This window comes from Stegastes partitus, unplaced genomic scaffold (genome assembly GCF_000690725.1).
Source record: "Stegastes partitus isolate 25-593 unplaced genomic scaffold, Stegastes_partitus-1.0.2 Scaffold2422, whole genome shotgun sequence".
Lineage (NCBI taxonomy): Eukaryota > Metazoa > Chordata > Actinopteri > Pomacentridae > Stegastes > Stegastes partitus.
Genome location: NW_007580153.1, coordinates 1,696 through 2,515, shown reverse-complemented (window position 1 = coordinate 2,515; position 820 = coordinate 1,696). Strand labels below are relative to the sequence as shown.

The 820-nt window shown below is 42.0% G+C and overlaps 1 gene segment (V, D, J or C); it reads left to right on the top strand.

The window, feature by feature from the left end:
• The first annotated feature begins 6 nt into the window (after window positions 1–6).
• Window positions 7–519, top strand: LOC103374974 (T-cell receptor beta chain V region LB2-like). The segment is given in 2 exon segments: window positions 7–77; window positions 169–519. Coding segments are annotated over 2 exon segments (363 nt in total).
• The last annotated feature ends 301 nt before the right edge of the window (window positions 520–820 follow it).

Below are 820 nucleotides of genomic sequence, written 5' to 3'. Positions count from 1 at the left end.
CCTCCAACAAAACATGGACGTCATCCTCATGAAACAAGGCCTCTTCACACTGTCGGTGTTTCTACTGTGGACGACAGGTAAACTATAGAATTTACATACCATCGACTCTGGTTTATCCGTCCAAGTTTGTACAAATTCACTTTTGCTATACATATTATACACACACAGGTGATGGAAGTGACGTTACCCAGACCTCCATCATATGGAAAAATAAAGGTGAAGATGCAACAATCGACTGCAGCCAAACCAAAGGCGTTTCCTATATCCAGATGTACTGGTACAGACAGCTGCCAGGAGACACTCTGGAGCTCGTCGTCTTCTCAACACTCTTGAACAATGACTTTGGAGGTTTCAGCAACAAGAAATTCTCAGCCAACAAGACTGCTGCTGAGAGCGGGTCGCTCACAGTGAAGAACCTGCATGAAGGAGATCAAGGCTGGTACTTCTGTGCCGTTGGTGCACAGTGATACAGAAGCTGTGAAAGCTGAACAAAAACCCAAACACACCGTCGTCGTCANTATCTCCTGAGCTGCAGGTCGACCTCGAGAACCACAAACTCTGTCAGCTGCAAACTGATTCACAGAGTTGGTGTTGATGCAGCAGCTAACAGGACTAGAGGATGTTTAACAATATATGACATAGCTACCTGAAATGTTTACACTCGTCTGTGAAGTTGGTGTAAAATTATATGGATTTTGACAATTTAGTTGTAATTTTGAGACAGCGCTGCATACGACCCATGATGTTATTGAAAAAAAAAGTATTCATTTACAGGTTAAACAGAAAAAACTGTAACTAATGTCTGTTTTTTTTATTTATT